Source organism: Schistocerca gregaria, chromosome 6 (assembly GCF_023897955.1).
Source record: "Schistocerca gregaria isolate iqSchGreg1 chromosome 6, iqSchGreg1.2, whole genome shotgun sequence".
NCBI classification, from domain to species: domain Eukaryota; kingdom Metazoa; phylum Arthropoda; class Insecta; order Orthoptera; family Acrididae; genus Schistocerca; species Schistocerca gregaria.
This window is the reverse complement of record NC_064925.1, coordinates 337,561,661-337,582,863: the sequence shown is the minus strand read 5'-3', so window position 1 is coordinate 337,582,863 and position 21,203 is coordinate 337,561,661. Positions and strand designations below refer to the sequence as shown.

The 21,203-nt window shown below is 41.7% G+C and overlaps 1 protein-coding gene and 1 pseudogene across 1 annotated transcript in view; one reads left to right on the top strand and one right to left on the bottom strand.

Moving 5' to 3' along the window:
• LOC126278661 (cell adhesion molecule 2-like) overlaps window positions 1-19,548 on the bottom strand; it is a 1,323,224-nt gene extending 1,303,676 nt beyond the window's left edge. Inside the window, exon 1 of the mRNA XM_049978894.1 lies at window positions 19,227-19,548. Within this exon, the coding sequence (XP_049834851.1) occupies window positions 19,227-19,269 (43 nt within the window). The 5' untranslated portion in view covers window positions 19,270-19,548. The remainder of the gene's footprint in view (window positions 1-19,226) is intronic.
• LOC126279789 (5S ribosomal RNA) lies at window positions 4,023-4,140 on the top strand (annotated as a pseudogene).
• Window positions 19,549-21,203: the final 1,655 nt, after the last annotated feature.

Genomic DNA, 21,203 nt, shown 5'->3' with positions numbered 1-21,203 from the left:
CCGTCAGGATAGTGCAGCGAAATGTGGTGTCAATGGGCTATGGCAGCAGACGACTGACGTGAGTGTCTTCGCTAACAACACGACATTGCCTGCTGCGCCTCTCCTGGGCTCGTGACCATATTTGTTGGACCCTAGACGACCGTGAATCATGGCTCCATCAGCTAAGTCTCGGTTTCAGTTGGTACGAGAAGATACTAGGGTTAGAGTGTGGCGCAGATCCCAAGAAGCCGCGAACCCAAGATGTAACAAGGCACTGTTCAAGCCTGTAGTGGCTCCATAATGACGTGGACTGTGTTTATATGGAATGAAATGGGTCCTCTGGTTCAAAAGGCTCTGAGCACTATGGGACTTAACATCTATGATCATCAGCCCCCTAGAACTTACAACTACTTAAACCTAACTAACCTAAGGACATCACACAACACCCAGCCATCACGAGGCAGAGAAAATCTCTGACCCCGCCGGGAATCGAACCCGGGAACCCGGGCGCGGGAAGCAAGAACGTTACCGTGCGACCACGAGCTGGGGACTCCTCTGGTTCAATTGAACCAAGAATTGACTGGGTATGGTTATGTTCGGCGACTTGGAGACCATTTGCAGCCATTCACGGGTTTCATGTTCTCAAACACGATATGACTTTTACGGGTGACAATGCGCCACGCCACCGGGCCACAACTGTTTGCGATTGGTTTGAAGAACATTCTTGACAAATCGAAAGAATGATTTGGCCACACAAAGTCCGACAGGAATCCCATCGAACATTTATGGGACCTAATCGAGACGTCAGTTCGTGCACAAGATCCTCCACCGGCGACACTTCAGCAGTTATGAGCGGCTGTAGAGGCAGCGTGGCTCAGTATTTCTACAGGGGACTTCCAACGACTTGCTGAGTCCATGCCACACCGATCTGCTACACTACGCTGGGCAAAAAGAAGTCCGACAGGATATTAGGCGGTTGGGAAAAAACACTTTACTTCTTAGCCACAAATAATCCTGATCTAATAGAGCATCAAGGCGGATACAGGGATTAGTGAACACAAGGTCATTGTAGCGAGGCTCAAAACCATATCAACCAAAACCGCTCAAAAAAACGCAAAATATATCTATTTAAAGCAGCAGATAAAAATTTCCTTCATGCCTTCCTAAGTGAGAATCTCTATTCCTTTCAAGCTAATTATGCTAGTGTAGAAAGCTATGACTCAAATTCAAATATACAGTATCGGCAGCAATACATAGATTCATACCGCATAAGTTAATAAGAGACAGGACTGATCCACCATTGTACACAAAACACGTCAGAAAACTGTTGCAGAAGCAACGAAAACAGCATGCCAAATTCAGGAGAAATCAAAATCCCCAAGACTCGCTAAGTTTCACGGACGTCAATGCGAGATGCTTTTAATAGTTTCCATGATGAACATTGTCTCAAAATATAGTAGAAAACCCAAAGAGATTCTGGGGGTATGTAAAGTACACAAGTGGCAAAAAAACAGTCAATACCGTCACTGCCCGATAGCTATAGAAATGTTACCAATGATAGTGCCACTAAAGCGGAGTTACTAAATACAGGTTTCCGCACTCCTTCACGAAAGTAGGCGAAGTAAATACTCCAGAATTCGAAACCAGAACAGCTGTTAGCATGAGTGACTTAAGAAAGGCAAGTCTTCTGGTCCAGATGGTATGTCAATCAAGTTCATTTCAGAATATGCAGACAATAGCGCCTTTCGTAACAATCATATACAACCACTCACTTGACGAAAGGTCTGTTCCTAAAGACTGGAAAGTAGCACACGTCACGCCAATATTCAAGAAAGGAAATAGGAGTAACCCATTGAATTACAGACCCATATCACTGACCTCAATTTGCAGTGGGATTTTGGAACGTATACTACACTCTACATTATGAATCACCTTGAAGAAAATCACTTATTGATAGATAACCAACACGGATTCAGAAAATATTGTTCTTGTGCAACACAGCTAGCTCTGTATTCCCATGAAGTAATGAGTGCTATCGACAAGGTATCTCAGATAGATTCCATATTCCTACAGTTCCACAAGGCTTTTGATACCGTTCGTCACGAGCGATTATTAATCAAATTGCGTGCATATGGAATATCGTCTGAGTTGTGTGACTAGATTCGTGATTTCCTCTCAGAGAGGTCACAGTTCGTAGTGATAGACGGTAAATCATCGAGTAGAACAGAAGCCATATCTGGCGTTCCGCAAGGTAGTGCCATAGGCCCTCTGCTGTTCCTGATTTACATAAATGGTCTAGGTGATAATCTGAGCAGCCCCCTTAGACTGTTTGCAGATGAAACTGTAATTTATCGTCTAGTAAAATCATCAGACGATCAATTCCAATTACAAAATGATATAGACAGAATTTCTGTATGGTGAGAAAAGTGGCAATTGGCACTAAACAAAGAAAAGTGCGAGGTCATCCAAATGAGTACTAAAATAAATCCAATAAATTCTTGGTATACGATAAATCGCACAAATATAAGGGCTGTCAGTTCGACTGAATACCTAGGAATTACATATACGAGCAACTTAGGTTGGTTGGTTTTGGGGTTTTTTGGGGGGCTAAACATCGAGGTCATCAGTCCCCAGTTCCAAACAGACATACTTGTAAAAAGCCTATAAAGTGAAAGCGTAACTTCTGCACCCAGAAGGAGACATCACCAAGGCGTACAGAGCTAAAATGAATCCGCAGTAACACAAAATAGAGGACACTTAAAAGGAGCAGAGCAAATATTTGACTAGAGTAAAACACTACAGTGGTTGATGGAGCATGTAAAAGGTCAACCACTCAACGACAAACGAAGAACCTCCAGCTGGAAAGCTTTGATAGAGGTACCAACACAACTTGTTTCCATAAAAGACACTATTTTGGTATCCACGTCACAATTGAAGGTAGCCTGAGAAATCATGCGAGAGCGCCCACACTAGAGCGAGTGATAAAACCCAGCTGCACGGATAAAACGTAAAACTGAATCTATAGAGGCATCGTCACCGAGAATTAAAAGTGTAGCTGGTAAATTAAAGGGCTGCCGCACGATCAACTTAAACTGGAAAGACCACATAGATAATATTGTGAGGAAAGCGACTGCGCTTTGTTGGCAGAACACTTAGAAGATGCGGCAAACCCACTAGAGAGACGGCCTACATTGCACTTGTCCGTCCTCTGCTGGACTACTGATGCGCCGTGTGGAATCCTTACAACTTACAAGGTAGGATTGACGGAGGACATCGAGAAAGTGCAAAGAAGGGCAGCTCGTTGCGTGCTATTGCGCAATAGGGGTGAGAGTGTCACTGATATGATACGCGAATTGGGGTGGCAGTCAATGAAACAAAGGCGGTTTTCTTTGCGGCGAGATCTATTTACGAAATTTCAATCACAAACCTTCTCTTCCGAATGCGAAAATATTTTGTTGACACCCACCTACGTAGGGAGAAATAATCATCAAAATAAAACAAGAGAAATCAGAGCTCGAACGGAAAGATTTAAATGTTCCTTTTTCCCACGCGCCATTCGAGAGTGGAATGGTAGAGAAGCAGTATGAAAATGGTTCGAAGAACCCTCTGCCAGCACTTAAGTGTGAATTACAGAGAAACCATGTAGATGTAGATCCCATGACTTTTGTGCTGTCCGGGGTGACCGAGCGGTTCTAAGCTCTACAGTCTGGAACCGCGCGACCGCTACGGTCGCAGGTTCGAATCCTGCCTCTGGCATGGATGTGTGTGGTGTCCTTAGATTAGGTTTAAGTAGTTCTACGTTCTAGGCGACTGATGACCTCAGCAGTTAAGTCCCATAGTGCTCAGAGCCTTTTGAACCATGACCTTTGTCACTTCAGTATGTATTTCTTAGTTAAACAGTTTTGGGCTGTTATAGGTCGTCGCCAGACTATAACTATCACTGTCGTGAAACACCTTCGGAAAAGATATTACACACAGAGAGCAAGGTGCAACTTTGATACTGTTACTGTACTGTAATTGCAATCACTTATTCTATACAGTATGGCAACGGCCTTGCCGCAGTGGATACACCGGTTCCCGTCAGATCACCGAAGTTAAGTGCTGTCGGGCGTGGCCGGCACTTGGATGGGTCGCCATCCGGGCCGCCATGTGCTGTTGCCATTTTTTGGGGTGCACTCAGGCTCGTGATGCTAATTGAGGAGCTACTCGACCGAATAGTAGCGGCCCCGGTCAAAGAAAACCATCGCAACGACCGGAAGAGCGGTGTGCTGACCACACGCCCCTCCTATCCGCATCCTCATCTGAGGATGACACGGCGGGCGGATGGCCAGATGGGCGACTTGTGGCCTGATGACGGAGTGCTTGCTTTATTCTAAACAGTAAAGAAATGTGAAGGGAGCATACGAGGCATGTCTAGAAGTAGTTGTTATTGCTGTGGTCTTTAGTCCGAAGACTGTTTCGATGCAACACTCCGTACTAATATATTCTGCACAACCATCTTCATCTCTGCATACCAACCGCAGCCTATATCCATTTGAACTTGTTTATGGTATTAAAGCCTTCAGCTCCGTCTATAATTTTAACCCACACTAACAAACTGGTAATTCCTTATTGCCTCAGGATGTGTCTTAACTTAGGCAAGTGATTCCAGAAATGTCTTTTTTCTCTATTTCGAATCAGTATCTTCTGATTTATTATTCGATTTATGTACCTAGTAAGTAGCACCACATTTCAAAAGTTTCTATTCTCTTTTCTGAACTGCTTCTTGTCCTTACATTACTTCTCCACGAGGCTATGTTCCAGATGAATACCTTCAGAAAAGACTTCTTAACACTTATATTCGATGCTAAATTTGCTGTGAAAATAGCAGAATCCATTTCTACGTTTAGTGTTTCGTTTCCTAATCTAATTTCATCAGCGTCACCTAATTCAACTCGTCTACATCCCATTTTTCATTTTTTACTGATACTCATCTCATAACCACTTTTTAAAACACTATCCATCCCGTTAAACTTTCTTCCAAGACCTCTGCTGTCTGACAATTGCACTACCATCGGCGAACCAAAAAGTTCTTATTTCTTCTCCCTGCTCTTCAATTCCCTTTCCAAATTTCTCCTTGGTTTCCTTCACAGCTTGCCCAATGTACCGACTTGTTTAACTGATGGTTCGGTAATAGTGTCATTTGTCAGCATTTTTCTTGTTTGAATTTGGAATTCTTACATTAGCGTCTTTTCCGTCTCATATCTCTTGCACGCCAGGTGTAATTACTTTGTTGTCGCTCACACGACCAAGGACATCAAATATTGTGAGGCAATGTTGTCTATTGCAGCAGCCTATTTCCGCTTTCGTCGTTCAGTTCTTTTTCAAATTCTTCTGCCAATAGCATACCTCGTTTCTGATCTTCATTTACTTTCCCTTCTCTTTCTACAATATTCTGCTCGAGTTTGTAACTTTATATGATTTCTTACGGTTTTTGATAGTTTCCATGTTACTTTAGCATTCCGAAATTCTCAGAAATTTTGATACTGATATATGTAAAACCGTACTGACGGTGGGGCGATAAGCCCATGACACCTCCCTCCCAACCCCCCCCCCCCCCCCCCCACCCTCCCTGCCTCTTAGGGGAAATTCAGCCGCTTGGCCACCTCAGGGTAGGAGCAAACAGTTCTGCTCTGGCTTGCTTGCTTGCGAGGCTTATTCATTTTTGTTCCAAAAATAATGTTCCATTCAGATTTTTCGTAACTGAAACACACTGCCCAAAGAAACTGGTACAGGCTGCCTTTTCAACTACAGAGATATGTAAACAGGAAGAAAAAGACGCTGCGATCGGCAGCGCTAACATAAGACAAGAGTCTGACGGAGTCGTTATATCTGTTACTGCTGCTATGATGGCATGTTATCAAGATTTATGTGAGTTTGAACGTGGTGCTATCGTCGGCGCACGAGCGATCTTCGAGGTAGCGATGAAGTGGGGATTTTCCCGTACGACCATTTCACGAGTGTACCATAAATATCAGTAATCCGGGACTTCAAATCTCCGACATCGCTGAGGCCGGGAAAAGATCCTGCAAGAACAGGACCAACGACAACTGAAGAGAATCGTTCAGCGTGCACCTCTTCCGCAAACTGCTGCACATTTCAATGCTGGGCCATCAACAAGTGTCAGCGTGCGAACCATTCAACGGAACATCACCGATATGGGCTTTCGAAGCCGAAGGCCCACTAGTGTACCGTTGATGACAGCACGACACAAAGCCTGGGCCCGTCAACACCGATATTGCACTGTAGAAGACTAGAAACATGTTGCCTGGTCGGGCGAGTTTCGTTTCAAATTGTATCTACCGATTGCACGTGTACGGCAATGGAGACAACCTCATGAATCCATGGACTCTGCATGTCAGCAGCTGGTGGAGGCTCTGTAATGGTTTGGGGCGTGTGCAGATGGAGTGATATGACCCCTGATGTGTCTAGATAGGACTGACAGTTGACACGTATGTGAGCATCCTGTCTGATCACCTGCATCCATTCCTGTCCATTTTGCATTTGTACGTTATTGAGCAATTCCAGAAGGATAATGCAACATCCCACACTTCCAGAACTGCTACAGAGTGACTCCAGGAACACTCTTCTTAGTTTAAACATTTCCACTGTCCACCAAACTCGCCAGACATGAGAATTATGGAGCATATCTGGGATGCCTTGTAACGTGCTGTTCAGAAGAGATTTCCACCCCCTCGTAATCTTGCGGATTTATGGACTGCCCTGCCGTAATCATGGCGTCAGTTCCTTCCAGCACTACTTCAGAAATTAGCCGAGTCCATGCCAAGTCGTATTGCGGCACGTCTACGAGCTCGCGGGGTCCTACACGGTATTAGGCAGATGCACCAGTTTCTTTGAGTCTTCAGTGTATATTATCCTTCAATTCGAGCCACTGGACATAGGGTTTACAGCAATAAAATCAAAGAACGTAATGCCTGGAAGGTGTTACGTAAAGATTATCTACCTCATCAAAAAACGACATTGATATTCTAAAGTACAAAACTATTTACGAGTTTTCTGTTAATCCGACACGAAAATCTAAAAAAAAAAAGGAAATCTGATCCTTGTATTTTATGCGTTGTTAGGATTGGATAGATCAAATACTTTGGTTGACTTCGTTGGTGCCTGTATTTTTTTCATCAACACAGCAAAAAGGAACATATCTCCGCCAGAATACATTTTGCAACTATATCGTGCAATTATGCCTAACTCTAGTTAAAGAGATTGAACTACGCAGCTGAATCACGCGATTGCTGAACTTTTCAGTATCCCAGCCGCGGAACAGATCCGCCAGCGTGGAACGAGCCAAAAATATCTAAAGATAAAAATATCATCAAGAAGCAGAAAAAGTTCCAAGTTGAAGTCCTGAACTGTAGGACTTTTAGACTTGATTTTCGCCAATCGATCAAGTCGTAATATCGGCTTTTAAAATGAAAAACTCCCTTTAACATTCCGTCTTCATTTAACAGATGGCTTCCCCACAACCATTTGTCATGATTAAAGTTGACATTTCTTGGTACTGAAACAGTGCCCGAAACCGGAATTGACTCGGACCTTTGACATTCTAGTGCTGAGAATCGCACGAAAACACCTCTATGCAAAAAAGGCAAACCATATAAATTATATAGTAAACATCAAACCATCCTATTACCCCATGCACAAATACGTTCGACTGTCCGAGAAATATTTTCTGTAAATATGTAAGGACACACTATATGGTCTGTCGAGAATCTGGGACGAATCGATGATTCACAATATAAGACAAAATTAACGATAGTATTATTCGCGCACATTTGCTGCTCTGCGTAGTATGTGCACCATGGAACGCATTGAAGGGTTATATTTCACCAGAAATATCGAAAGAACCCACTCACAGTTTCTCTGGAAAGGGCAACCATGTGTGTAGAGGAGCGACATGTGTTAGAGATTATTTAATAAGTTCGATCTTGTGCCAACAGGAAATGATCTTCAAAAAGAGGGTTTCTAGGTGAAATAGTCTAACAAATTCAGTGTGCGACTTTTACTGATTTGCGTCGTGGAGACAATAGCAGATTACACCTATATCTGTGTACATACTCCGCAAGCCACCGCGCGGTTTTTGGCAGAGAGTACGCTGTACCACAACTAGACCTTTCCTTTCCTGTGCCACTCGCAGACAGAGCGAAGGAGAAACGATTATCTATATGCCTCTGTATCAGCCCTAATTTCTCGTATCTTCGAGAAAATCGGTTTCGATTCCGTAAATATACTGGAACACATTAGGCAGTACTGACCCTACGACTTATCTTAGAAGATAGATAAAGGAAAGGCAAACCTACGTTTCTAGCATTTGTAGACTTAGAGAAAGCTTTTGACAATGTTGACTGGAATACTCTCTTTCAAATTCTAAAGGTGGCAGGGGTAAAATACAGGGAGCGAAAGGCTATTTACAATTTGTACAGAAACCAGATGGCAGTTATAACAGTCAATCGGCACGAAAGGGAAGCAGTGGTTGGGAAGGGAGTGAGACAGGGTTGTAGTTATTCAATTGGTATATTGAGCAAGCAGTAAAGGAAACAGAAGGAAAATTCGGAGTAGATATTAAAATCCATGGAGAAGAAATAAAAATTTTAAGGTTCGCCGATAACATTGTAATTCTGTCAGCGACAGCAAAGGACTTCGAAGAGCAATTGAACGGAATGGACAGTGTCTTGAGAGGAGGATATAAGATGAACATCAACAAAAGCTAAACGAGGATAATGGAATGTAGTCGAATTAAGTAGGGTGGTGCTGAGGGAATTAGATTAGGAAATGAGACAATGTAGCAAATGAGTTTTGCTATTTGGGGAGCAAAATAACTGATGATGGTCGAAGTAGAGAGGATATAAAATGTAGACTGGCAATGGCAAGGAAAGCGTTTCTGAAGAAGGGAAATTTGTTAACAGCGAGTATAGATTTAAGTATCAGGAAGTATTTGTATGGATTGCAGCCATGTATGGAAGTGAAACATGGACGATTAATAGTTTGGACAAGAAGAGAAGAGAAGCTTTTTAAATGTGGTGCTACAGAAGAATGCTGAAGATTTGATGGGTAGATCACATAACTAATGAGGAGGTATTGAATAGAATCGGGGAGAAGAGAAATTTGTGGCACAACTTGACTAGCAGAAGGGATCGGTTGGTAGGACATGTTCTTAGGCATGAAGGGACCACAAATTTAGTATTGGAGGGCAGCGTGGAGGGTAAAAATCGTAGTGGGAGACCAAGAGATGAATATACTTAGCAGATTCAGGAGGATGTAGGTTGCACTAGGTACTGGGAGATGAAGAAGCTTGCACAGGATAGAGTAGCATGGAGAGCTACATCAAACCAGCCTCTGGACTAAAGACCACAACACCAACATCTTCGTGATGTCTACAATATGTAGATACGTATGTAGGTGGCAGTAGGATGGTTCTGCAGTCAGCTTCAAATGTCGGTTCTCAGTGGTGTTCTTCGAAATGAATGTCTTCTTCCCTCCATAGATTCGCACTCGAGTTCCCGAAGCATATCCGTAGCACTTGCATGCTGACCGAACCTACCGGTCACAAATCTAGAAGCTCACCTCTGAACTGCTTCAATGTCTTCTTTCAATCCGACCTGGTGCGGATCCCACACAGACGAGCATATAGCGCCCTATATACGGTCTTCTTTACAGGTGAACCACTCTTTCCTAAAATTGTCCCAATAAACCAAAGTCGACTATTCGTCTTCCCTACCACAATCTTCACATGCTCGTTTCATTTCGAATCACTTCGCAACGTTACACCCAGATATCTAAACGACGTGACACTGTCACACAGGACACTACTAATTCGTTTCCTAACATTACGGGTTTGTTTCTCCTACTCACACTCATTAACTTACATTTTTCTACATTGAAAGCCAGCTGCCATTCGTCACACCAACTACAAATTTTTTCTATGTCATCTTGTATCACCCCACAGTACTGATCTTCGACACCTTCCTGTGCACTACAGCATCATCAGCGATTACCGCAGATTGCTGCCCACCGTGTCTGCCTCATTATTCGCGTATACAGAAAATAGCAACGGTCTTATGACACTTCCCTGGCGCATTACTGATGTTACCCCTGTCTCCGATGAGCACTCACCGTCGAGGACAACAAACTAGGATCTAGTGCTTAAGAAATCATCTAGCCAGTCACATGTTTGGGAGCCTATCCCGTAAGCTCGTACCTTCGTTAACAGTCCGCAGTGGGTCACCGTGTGGAACACCTTTTCGAAGTCTGGAAATGTGGAAATGCATGTTGCCCCTGACCCATAGTTCGCAGTATATCATGTGAGGATAGAGTACACTGGTTTTCGCAAGAGATAGACTTTCTAAAGCCGTGCTGATCCGTGCACATGATCTTTTCGGTTTCTAGGAAATTATCGTATTCGAACTCAGAATACGCTCTAGAATTCTGCAGCAAACCGATATTAAGGATATTGCTCTGATTTTGTGGGTCCGTTCTATTACCCTTCTTATATGCTGGAGTCACCTGCACATTTTTCCAGTCGCTTGGTACTTTACGCAGGTGGAAAGATTCACGGTAAATGCAAACAAAGTAAGGGGACAATGGCGTAATGTACTCTTTCTAAAACCAAATTGGTATTCCATCCGGAGTTGGTAACGTATTTATTTTCAATTCTTTCAGTTGTTTCTCTACGCCAGGGATGCTTATTACTACGTCATCCATACGGGACTACGTGCGATAGTCAATCGACGATATGTTTTGACAATTGTCCTATGCAAAATCTAGGGTAAAGAAGCAGACACTAAACGGCAAAACTGAAAATCGAAACACACCGCGGTTCCGCATTGTAAGGATCGGAATCGTACGCACTTTTGCAACTCTTGGCTCATTCAAATGACCTCTCTCAACTTTGTCAAATTTATGTGTTTCGTTCAAGTTCAGCTGGTCTGTTCCTCTTTTGAAATGGCGTCGGATTTGCCCCTCTCGTATACATCAGCTTTGAATGTACTTAGAAGCGTGAAGTGTTCTGTTTCCGATTATTACTAAGAATGGGCTTGGGTCTACAGAAATATTGTCGATTCCCTATCCCACTCCTTTCAATGTGGAGTAAAGCTGCGTGTTGCGATTGTCGAATTGTCAAATTGTCAAACACAAACCCCCCATTTTACAAAGAAACGAACTCCCATATACAAAACAGTTTGGAACGCCTCTCTACCTTAGAAAAGAGTTAATGTGTTCAATATTTCTCGTTGAGCATTTAATCGAGAAAAACTTTAGAGAAGATTTAAAATTTCGTTTACAGTCTGAAGTCGCTAAGTGCTCTCATTATGAAATACTGGATAATTTGCGTACCATTATAAGCGAAAGCTAGGTTTCACGCATATGAATGTTCATGACGTTGCATTTCATGAACCATATTGCGGATCGTACAATGACATAATTTTGCAGCTATATTTGGTATATGCGAATACTATCTGCAATTTTGTTAGTGAATAGAATTAGTACCGGTAGTAATGAAGTAACAAATTAGAGCTTTCGTGTCTGTATCCTTTCATCATTTTGTTGGGGGGGGGGGGGGGGGCTGTCAGCGAGAGAGAGGTTTTCTGAAAAATTTTTTGGCAGTCGCTAAATGCTCTCATTTTGAAATTGGATGAATATAGTCTGGGTAATTTGAAGCCATTAGTTACGCTGCCTCAAGATATACACTCAGTTTCCGACTTTAGTACCTGTCTCACTGTGTTAAACCTTTAATATAAGACTAGCTCTTTATGAGTGGATTCTGACAGCATTTTCAATTCTTAAATGCTTCAAATAGTTATATGAAGTATTAAAATTCAATTTTTTCTTGACCCTGGAAGTCATTATGGAGACAACGTGGGACTGGGAACGTGCACCATGAACGGGGTTAGCCGTGTAGTAATACAGATGATGGAAAAGATGCTGATGTTTTTGGAAGACTGCGTATAGCTGCAATCTGCAATACTCCCCTAGGTGTGTGTGTGTGTGTGTGTGTGTGTGTGTGTGTGTGTGTGTGTGTGTGCGGTCTATTACCATCTCTCTCTTTCCCATTCCTATCACCGAGTGGCGCGACGGAAAGAATCATGAATGTCGATAGGCTTCCGTTCCGAAATTTCGACGCTCCAAAGCCCTGTAATCATGCAATTCCGGAGATGAGAGAGATTCCCTCTTGAAAATGATGAGTCACCTTGACCGTCCTTTACAACACACCAAGCGATGTCGATTTTCTTACAAACCTAGGGCTCGTATAACGTTATATAAATAGTACTCTCAACTGTATCGAGATACAGAGAACAGACCACGCATTTTTTGATAAAGTGATCAGCAAATAATGTAAATGAGAAATATGCTTCCAATAAAACTTTTTACAAAAATAGTTGGGAATGTAAATGAGAAATATGCTTCCAATAAAACTTTTCACAAAAATAGTTGGAATTATGTGTTTATATGACAGGTGTCTACTAAAACATTGTAGGTACCGCTCCACTCGCATGTAAACAACAAATGAATTGCGCTGTAGTTGTGAGTGCGTGCCACCTGTTACGTAATCACTTTTCCGAAACGTTGCGCTGTAAACATTGTACGACAACTGCGCTAACGAAGTACACTGTTCCATTCAAATATTGATTATTGTTGACCGTACTGCGAAACACTCTTTTACATATGCACGATCATTCATCACGGGCCGGCCGCGGTGGTCTAGCGGTTCTAGGCGCTCAGTCCGGAACCGCACGACTGCTGCGGTCGCAGGTTCGAATCCTGCCTCGGGCATGGATGTGTGTGATGTCCTCAGGTTAGTTAGGTTTAAGTAGTTCTAAGTTCTAGGGGACTGATGACCACAGATGTTAAGTCCCATAGTGCTCAGAGCCATTTATCATGGCTTCCCGCTACGCTTTGTCATTGCATTTCTGTGGTACTAATCCGAGGCAGACGTCCTGCTTTTGAGAAACAACTTGTTGACAACTAACGGAATCGTTACGTGCATGATCACTGACGTCCAACGTCACTAGACGCCGTGAAACAAGAAGCAATATTAAACATAGGACTTGAGCACGTCTGACTCTGTAAGAGAAGTTGAAATCTGAAAGCGATACTGCATTTGCCTGTCGAAAAGGAAACAGTCCAGCAGTTTTCAGCGCGATACTAACAATCTGTCACCATACCAATTAGGCAAAGGTGTTCTAAAGGGCACAGTTTTATGGCCTTAAACCACCGTCAATCAATTAACCAATGAAATACAAAAACGCAAACCCTCTAAAGATGAATACACATTTTTAATGGAATAGTTTAATGGTATCTTCATTTCTATCGGTCCATTTCCTTGAATTAGTGTCCATTCTGGAGATACAACAATAAAAATGTTTATGCATTACATGTGCTAGTGCTTTCACTTTTTTTAGCAACACAAATTGCATAGAGTCGAGAACTATATCGCTATCACATACGTTCTATCATTTTACTTAAACACATAACACGGTATGAGGGCCTATTCGCTGATCTAAACGTGCTTCCTTCTGCTATTTTGACTCACAAAGAGATTATTCTTTAACAGCGCTTGGAATCTATCGTTCTTCGCTCTAAGTGATTGCAAATAGCAGCATCTGTATCCATCGGACCATTATTTTTCTAAGAAGAGAGAAGAAATGCACAGGTATCTCAAATTACGATCCCTTTTTTTCGTAACTTCCTTTCGTTGTAACGACACATTTTTCTTCTTTGTAAACGAGAGAGGTCGTAAATAACTTCCAAATAAAACAAATTACATTCATAAAATCCGAATAATCTGAAAACTAATCATTCAAAACAAAAATATATATCATGGTTTGAGAAAAACTCCCTATAGAAGTTAGCAGCCTTGTATGTTGGCAATGACTTGCAGCAATGTCTCGATCGTAATTTATCAAGACATTGTCACATATGCCAAAAACGTAGCATATATTTACCAAAACAGTCATTTTGTGTCCATTTGATCATATTAAATATTCAACCGACGTAGCGAACAAAGTCTATTTCTTTCGAAAGCAGCTGATCACACGCTTGCGTCTCCGTTTCTCTTCATGTCGCTTAATTGAAAGTTTCTCCATCGTCAGATTTACATATAGAATTGTTATCTATAATCTAAGGTCTAAGGCCATAAGTGTAAGAGTACGTTATGTTCTCTTGAATCACTCGAAGGTAATGTGCGACAAGAACTAGAATCAGTACAGCACCATGTAAGCCCCGGGATCAAACACATAGCACTTAAACTGTGGACCCATATTTTTGAGGAGAGGTATTCAGTTCCTTGTCCGGTCATTCGATAATTTCTGGTTCCCGTTTTCCAATTCAACTGAGACGAACATCAGGATAATTCCGTAAAGATGATCATCATTGATTCTCTTCACTATTTTTTCCTAAGCGAGTTAGCCCCCCACTCCGGTAATGACCCTGTTGTCGACGGCAAGTATTACTTGAACTTTTCCTCTTTCCAAAGAAGCTCATATTTCTGTAACTTTTCATCAGTCGTCACTGTGCGAGATGTGTGCGCAAGGGATTACGGTGTTACGATTGGAATTTTAAGCGTTAAGGCTTACCTTGAGCTGAGTGAAGCAGCGTCGTAGGTAGGTTACAGATATACTATGTACTGTGTCGATTTCTACTCGAAAGTCAAAACAGTTTGCGTGCCTCCATAACGGGAATAGTTTTCATACAGATACAAAATAGCTGTTTCTCAAAACGTATAGTTTTTCTTTAATCATACTGGTATAACTTATTCTGCAAGTCATTTGAATGATTTTTTGTACATTCTAAAAGTTCTTATTTAAACAGCCAATTTATTATTTTTGGCTCCATGCTAGTTGAGAATGACCAAGGAAAACAGAAAGAACCTGGAATAGAGGGTTCGGAGAGTACTGGACATATGTTTATATACTGTGATCATTCTGGAGGGAACTATTAGGCAAAGACATGTTGTAGTATTGACGATTTTAGAGGAACGGTTATCTGAAACTTTGGAAATGGAACGGTGCAGGTATTGTTGAATTAGAACATGGCTTCCGGTTATGCTACACTGCCGATTTCTCCTGCAGGCCGTGCTGAAAAGTGCCACCACCAATTTCAGTGGGCATTGCTGTTCATATTCACAGCTGTTCTGTTGTCCATGACAGTTATTTAATTAATAATATTTTAATATAATCAATTGTTTTGATTATGATAATATAATTATTAAGTTATACTATTTTCATTTATTCCCTTTTAATGCGTGAACGAGTGTTTGAAGAACGAACACGCAGTTTCCCCACTTGTATTTACTTATTGCATCTTACTAGGATCTATAATGAAAAAATGATAATCTAGAGCAGAAACTGAAGTGAATAACATGCGGTCTCCATGTTTCAAACTATCTGACAAGCCGAACTGAGGTGCAGCTGCCGAACCTACACTAATATCAAAGCGATTAACAGCAAACTGTCGCATCTGCCATCGAAGGCGGTTCTTCCTATCACTTTCCACGCTCGCAGTAAGAGCTAACAATACGTACTACACTGAACTGCAATGCGGGTGTACCCAGCTAGCTCACGCTATAGACAAGCGTATAGTTTACGTTGTGGAATAATAGTTGCATCTCCTGCATCGTTGAGAACACAGTAATTCAGATTTCACCTTCAAAATGGTCCACGTATGTCAGTTTCTTCAGTGAGGTTGGGAATCAATATTCTAGCATACGTTAAGCTGGGGTATTAGACTTGATACGTATCAGACATTCATGAACGTCATTACATAACTGCCAAAATCATTACTTTTCTACTAGGTTCAACAGGTTTTGTTGGAAGCTCGCGGACCTGAACGTAATACATCATATGAGCGGACAGTTTTATGAAAGAAGAGGTAAATATATAAAAGACCTATATAATTAAGTATTTATCTTAGACTTTGAAATTGTGTATAGCGTGTGTTCATTATTTTACCGTATGAAAGTTGCGTATCTAGCTAGTGTTGTTGAATAGACGGACTATAGACACAGGTATGAAATACATCAGAAACGTGTCACTACTGTAGCTATTTGCTACAGTTCACATTCAAGCACAAAACTACGTTGAGTACGGCACGACATCACGTATCCACAACACATCTGCATTGCGGGGTCATACATAGCCCTATACCAGACACAGTATGTCGGACTACCAATACATGTGAGAGATAACATTGATAAACATGTTTAACACTGGCCTATTTCGTTATCTGTGTTATATACATTTTCGAAATACAATAAATGAGAGCAGAAAAAGTGTGTTCCAATATGTCATGTAATTCTTATACAAATCTAGTTTTGCATAAAATGTCAAATCTTTTATACTGTAAGAAAATACCAGTCTTCTGTATTCTTACAAAAATTTATTCGGAAAAACAACTCTGCAATACGTGACATATAGCATTTATTGATATGTACTACCAGGTTCTGATGTATATATAACTCTAGAATTTTCCAAATCTGTTAAAAACAGTGGTAAAAATTGATAACAAAATTTGATTTTTTTCTAAACATAAAGTTTAAAACGTAACAGCTCATTCATTTTTCTATACATTAAATAGATTCTAGAGTTTGCCACCTGTAAGTATGGTTTGTAGGCTGTGCAAAATTCATCGAACAGTCTCTCTTATGAAGAAAAGTGTACCTATAGCAACAATTGCAGCCAATAGTAAGCGCAAAAATGATGAAATTTCTCATGTAAAAAAATATTTTATGTTTTTTAACTTCCGCTGCTACGAGTGTGAATCCTGAATCCTTCCTGGTCATGCTGACAAAGTTTTATGAATTTTCTTGTAAAAGTATAGACAGTGGAAATTAAAATGTCCTGTGGTGCCTCTCCTGCTCCAAGTCGGCCTGTTTGACGTCCTACCCTCCTTAATAGCCCTATTTGCTTCCACAGCACCACCTAGATATGTAACGTAATTCACCTAATGGTCATGTATACTCCAGAAAGAATGATATAATAGGTTTACTATTAGATATGTCTTTTTCTTGATAAAATTGTATGCCCGTATGTATTATGTCCAGATCTACCAAATAGTGACGTAAACAATCGAATCTACCAGGGCGAACTGAAAAAAATCCTTCCAAATTTTTCATGTGAAAACTCTTAAAGCTTCTTAAATAAAAGACACCCTAATGACATTCGACATCTTTATTCTTGATGTCAACATATTTGCAACCACACTATGCTAGAGGGCTCCGAATTGAAGCGTGTAACTTGACAGTGTCTAACGTAACTCTATCGGTGAGTGAGAAACAGAGTGCTGCAATCGAGTTTCGAATTCGAAGGGTTCGACACATGGAGCACCCTCCCCTTTAGCTTAACAGTGCCAGACCACATGAGTGCCGCGACATTTGCAACAATCCATCGCCTTGGGTTCTCTGACAGCGATCGTCCTCCACACAGTTTCGGCTTGGCCCCGTTCGCTTTTCATCTGTCTCCAAATCTTGAACACGTTCGAGGACTTCATTTTGATGGTGCTGAAGTGGTGCAAGGCGAGCTGAGGTCTTAGCTCCACCCACAAATTCAAACATTCTACGGTGATGGTTCAATAAACTGGGAGAAATGTGTTCGTCTATGTTAAGAAATAAATATGTAGACATGAAGAATAAAGATGTAAAGAATGTTAGTTAAGTTTGTTTTATTTAAAGAGATTTAAGTGTTTCCACATAAAAAAATTCTGGGGCATTATCTTTCAACACGCCCTCGTATGTAATATTAGCACATAATTTTCTGAAAGAAAGATAAATGTAATTCATAATCGTGTTATATCATTTATTACTTACTTTAGAGTTTGAAACTGTATATACCTCATGTCCATTATTTAAAAATATGTACATTTGTAGGTAGTGCTGTCGAAGGAAGTGAGACTGCAGGCACAGCCATGTTACTACTTATAAAACAAGTACACTTCACATTCAGTCACAAAACTACGCTGAGTACGGCACATGACTTAATCCATAAACATCTCATGTCATACGCCACACATGGCACACCATTCTATCGTCGTATGGGACCATTACGATTGAGGATCCTGACTTATTTCGTTATCTACGTTACATACAATTTCGACGTACAGTGTACCAGAACAGAAAAAAGATGGTTATGTGACGTACTTCCAAACAAAAACTAGTTTTTATAAAATCTTAAAACTTTTAAACTGTACAAAATATGTCATCTTTATCCTCACAAAAGTTTATTCGCAGAAACAACTCCAGAATACGTGAGATGAAGCAGCTATTGGTATGTAGTATACGGTTCTGATGTGTATTATGGTTGTAAACTTAAGATCAGTTGCTTCCACAGCACTACCTAGATATGAACATTATTTGCCGTAATGCATTCTACAGAAAATACGTAGTCATGTAACAGAATTATCTATTAAATGTGTCCTTCCCTAGATAAAACTGTATGGTCTTGCTATTATGCCCGGATTGACAGATTCTGATTTAAACTGTCGAGTCCAGTTGCGGTATGTTAGCATCTTTGCGATGGAATACACAAATATGTCTCTTTATAAAATCTGCGGCACACAACCTAAGGAAAACTTTATGAAGAGTTTCACTCACAGCACCTACCGATAAGGACTCGAAAGAATGTGCAGGAAAATATATTCGTCAATCTGATTGATGTTGGTGTGGCCTTCAGACGTAAGACCTAAAACTGGTTTGGTGCAGCTCTTTATGCTAGTGTATACTGTACAACCTTTATCATGTATGCGTAACAACAGTTTATCGTATTCAACTCCTGGGCTTCCTCTAAAACTTTTACCCCCTCCCCCCCCCCCTCAACGTCCCTCCATTACCACACTGATGAATCTTTGATATCTCCGGATACATCCCATCAACTGATCACCTTTTTAATAAAGTTGTGCCATAAATATATTTTCTCCCCAATTGGAATCAGTACCTGTCCATTAGATATCCCATCCACCCATCTAATGTTGAGGCTGCTTTTTTTTGCACCACTTTTCGAAAGTGTTAATCGTTCATCTTTTACTTTCGTACAAAGCAACTCTCCAAACAAATATCTTTAGACATCTGTAAGTACTTTTTTCAGTAGTCTCCTCGGTTAGAATTCATAAATCTCAATGAGCTAATTGTAAAATTACTCCCCTTCGTACATGCTTGACACGTTTGAGGCCGACAACTAGAAATGTGGTAGCACGCTTTTACTTACCTTTCGCGACGAGTATCAGCACCAACAACAGAGAGCAAATCATCGTGTGTAGATGAAGCGTCGATGTTCCTAAGAATTAGGCGTCGCAACGGTGAACCAGGCTGTCTTCGTGAGACCCGACGACGCCGAAGAAGGACAGGTGTCCACAATGTATCGCGCTCGCAGCGGCGCCGAAAGAGGACATACTACAGTGTGTCAGAGGGAGGCGGACCGCGCGGCGCGGCTGGGGACACGTGTTTGCGAGGCGGCAGCGGCGGGGGCGGCGCGGGCGGCGGTCGGGCGCAGCGGGTGGGACTGTCGCCGAGCCGTGCGCTGGCGAGACACTGGCGTCGCGACGCCACGCGCCCAGACATGCCGCGAAGCCGACGCCCGCGCCTGCGCACTGCGGGCTCCTGCGGCCACGCCACCACCCACCTCGTCCAACAAGTTTCGCGGTAGATGCTTTTCATTACAACTACACCTGATATGGACCGATTCCATTTGACTTCTTGGTTTTATGAACCTTGAAAGGTTGTTTGTTACATTATGGGAAGTGGCAGTTTTGTTTCTGTTATTTTCCACAGTTCACACTTTTCCTGAATGAATGAAGTGAAGAAATCATATAATACTGATGGCCTGGACTCCCTATCTGGTGACAGACTCTCGCATGGGCGAAATAGTAGTAAGAATCCATGACGCAGAGAAACAACTGAAAGATTTTAAAGCAAATAATCACCAGGTCAAGATGTAATCCCAATCTGGTTTCTCAAAGTGTACTCTACGGCACTGAACTCTTAAAAAATGGTTCAAATGGCTCTGAGCACTATGGGACTTCTGAGGTCATCAGTCCCCTAGAACTTAGAACTACTGAAACCTAACTGACCTAAGGACATTACACACATCCATATCCGAAGCAGGATTCGAACCTGCGACCGTAGTGGTCGCGCGGTTACGGACTGTAGTGCCTAGAACCGCTCGGCCACTTCGGCCGGCCCATTGACCTCTTACCTAGTATGCATTTATCGTTAATCTCTCACCAGCACAAATTCGCAAGACTTGAGAAGGGCGCAGGTGACTCCAGTACACAGTGTGGTCCATTGATCGTGACCGGGCAAAATATCTCACGAAATAAGCGTCAAACGAAAAAACTACAAAGAACGAAACTTGACTGGCTTTAAGGGGGAAACCAGATGGCGCTATGGTTGGCCCGCTAGATGGCGCTGCCATAGTTCAAACGGATATCAACAGCTTTTTTTAAAAATAGGCCCCCCATTTTTTATTACACATTCGTGTAGTATGTAAAGAAATATGAATGTTTTAGTTCGACCACTTTTTTCGCTTTATGATAGATGGCGCTGTAATAGTCACAAACATATGGCTCACAATTTTAGACGAACAGTTGGTAACAGGTAGGTTTTTTTTAAATTAAAGTACAGAACGTAGGTACGTTTGAACATTTTATTTCGGTTGTTCCAATGTGATACATGTACGTTTGTGAACTTATTATTTCTGAGAATGCATGCTGTTACAGCGTGATTACCTGTAAATACAACATTAATGCAATAAATGGTGAAAATGATGTCCGTCAACCTCAATGCATTTGGCAGTACGTGTAACGACATTCCTCTCAACAACGAGTAGTTCACCTTCCGTAATGTTCGCACACGCACTGACAATGCACTGACGCATGTTGTCAGGCATTGTTGGTGCATCACGATAGCAAATATCCTTCAACTTTCCCCACAGAAAGAAATTCGGGGACGTCAGATCCGGTGAACGTGCGGGCCATCATGTGGTGCTTCGACGACCACTCCACCTGTCATTAAATATGCTATTTATGCTATTTAATACCGCTTCAACCGCACGCGAGCTATGTGCCAGACATCCATCATGTTGGAAGAACATTGCCATTCTGTCATGCAGTGAAACAATCTTGTAGTAACATCGATAGAACATTACGTAGGAAATCAGCATACATTGCACCATTTAGATTGCCAT